Source organism: Cyphomyrmex costatus, unplaced genomic scaffold, assembly GCF_001594065.2.
Source record: "Cyphomyrmex costatus isolate MS0001 unplaced genomic scaffold, Ccosl1.0 scaffold4332, whole genome shotgun sequence".
Lineage (NCBI taxonomy): Eukaryota > Metazoa > Arthropoda > Insecta > Hymenoptera > Formicidae > Cyphomyrmex > Cyphomyrmex costatus.
Genome location: NW_017278570.1, coordinates 1 through 596, shown reverse-complemented (window position 1 = coordinate 596; position 596 = coordinate 1). Strand labels below are relative to the sequence as shown.

Here is a 596-nt window from a genome sequence, read left to right as displayed (position 1 = left end):
ATACTTCGTGTGCAATTCCAATGCCTCTTGCGGTTGTGACAGCATGTCCATGAGCATAATTTGACGTCTGTCGAAATGCTAATCAAATTGTGTGCGATTTGTATTCCAACAACGTTCAAGCAGTATAATGGATGCTGCAAAATAAATGATTTCTTCGTTCTCGCATTCTAAACTTAGAAGCTAAAATCTTAATTAGCTAATTAAGCTATGTTAAAAAATGATAAGTCACTTACAATATATGCTGTAGCAGACAAAGGCGTACGTTGTATGGGAGTCTTTTTTTGTACTCGGTTGTCCAATAACACGATTTGACCAAAGTAAGCCTTGCCTGCTATATCCAAGATCAAGTTTGGATGGAATCTTGCAAAAGTAGTTGATATAACGGGTGACTGACAGTGAAGGATAAACTCTGGAGTTATTTTTTTTAAATTTCGTGTTCCAGATGAAAAGATATACACCGTTAAGAACGTCGTCATTATTGTTGTACGAAGCTGCTAAAAGCTCGGGGAACTGCGATGACCAATTCATGGAGATTACACAACGATTACAAGACCATCGCTCACAAATGAGCAAGCGATTCAGCCATAGTCGTCGAT

The 596-nt window shown here is 38.3% G+C and overlaps 1 protein-coding gene across 1 annotated transcript; it reads right to left on the bottom strand.

Annotated features, from left to right (window-relative positions):
• Window positions 1-55: 55 nt before the first annotated feature.
• Window positions 56-547, bottom strand: LOC108771291 (cytoplasmic dynein 1 intermediate chain 2). Its single transcript, XM_018544391.1, has 2 exons — window positions 234-547; window positions 56-134 (listed from the first exon to the last, which is right to left on the bottom strand). Exons 1-2 carry the CDS (start codon window positions 526-528, stop codon window positions 79-81), a joined length of 351 nt encoding a protein of 116 aa, XP_018399893.1. The 5' UTR covers window positions 529-547; the 3' UTR covers window positions 56-78.
• Between the last annotated feature and the right edge of the window lie 49 nt (window positions 548-596).

Excerpts from the sequence above, each read along its gene's own strand:
- LOC108771291 (XM_018544391.1), bottom strand. The coding sequence starts at position 528 with ATGAATTGGTCATCGCAGTTCCCCGAGCTTTTAGCAGCTTCGTACAAC. Across the intron at positions 135-233 it reads TGTCTGCTACAGCATATATT|CATCCATTATACTGCTTGAA; the intron begins GTAAGTGACTTA and ends TTTATTTTGCAG.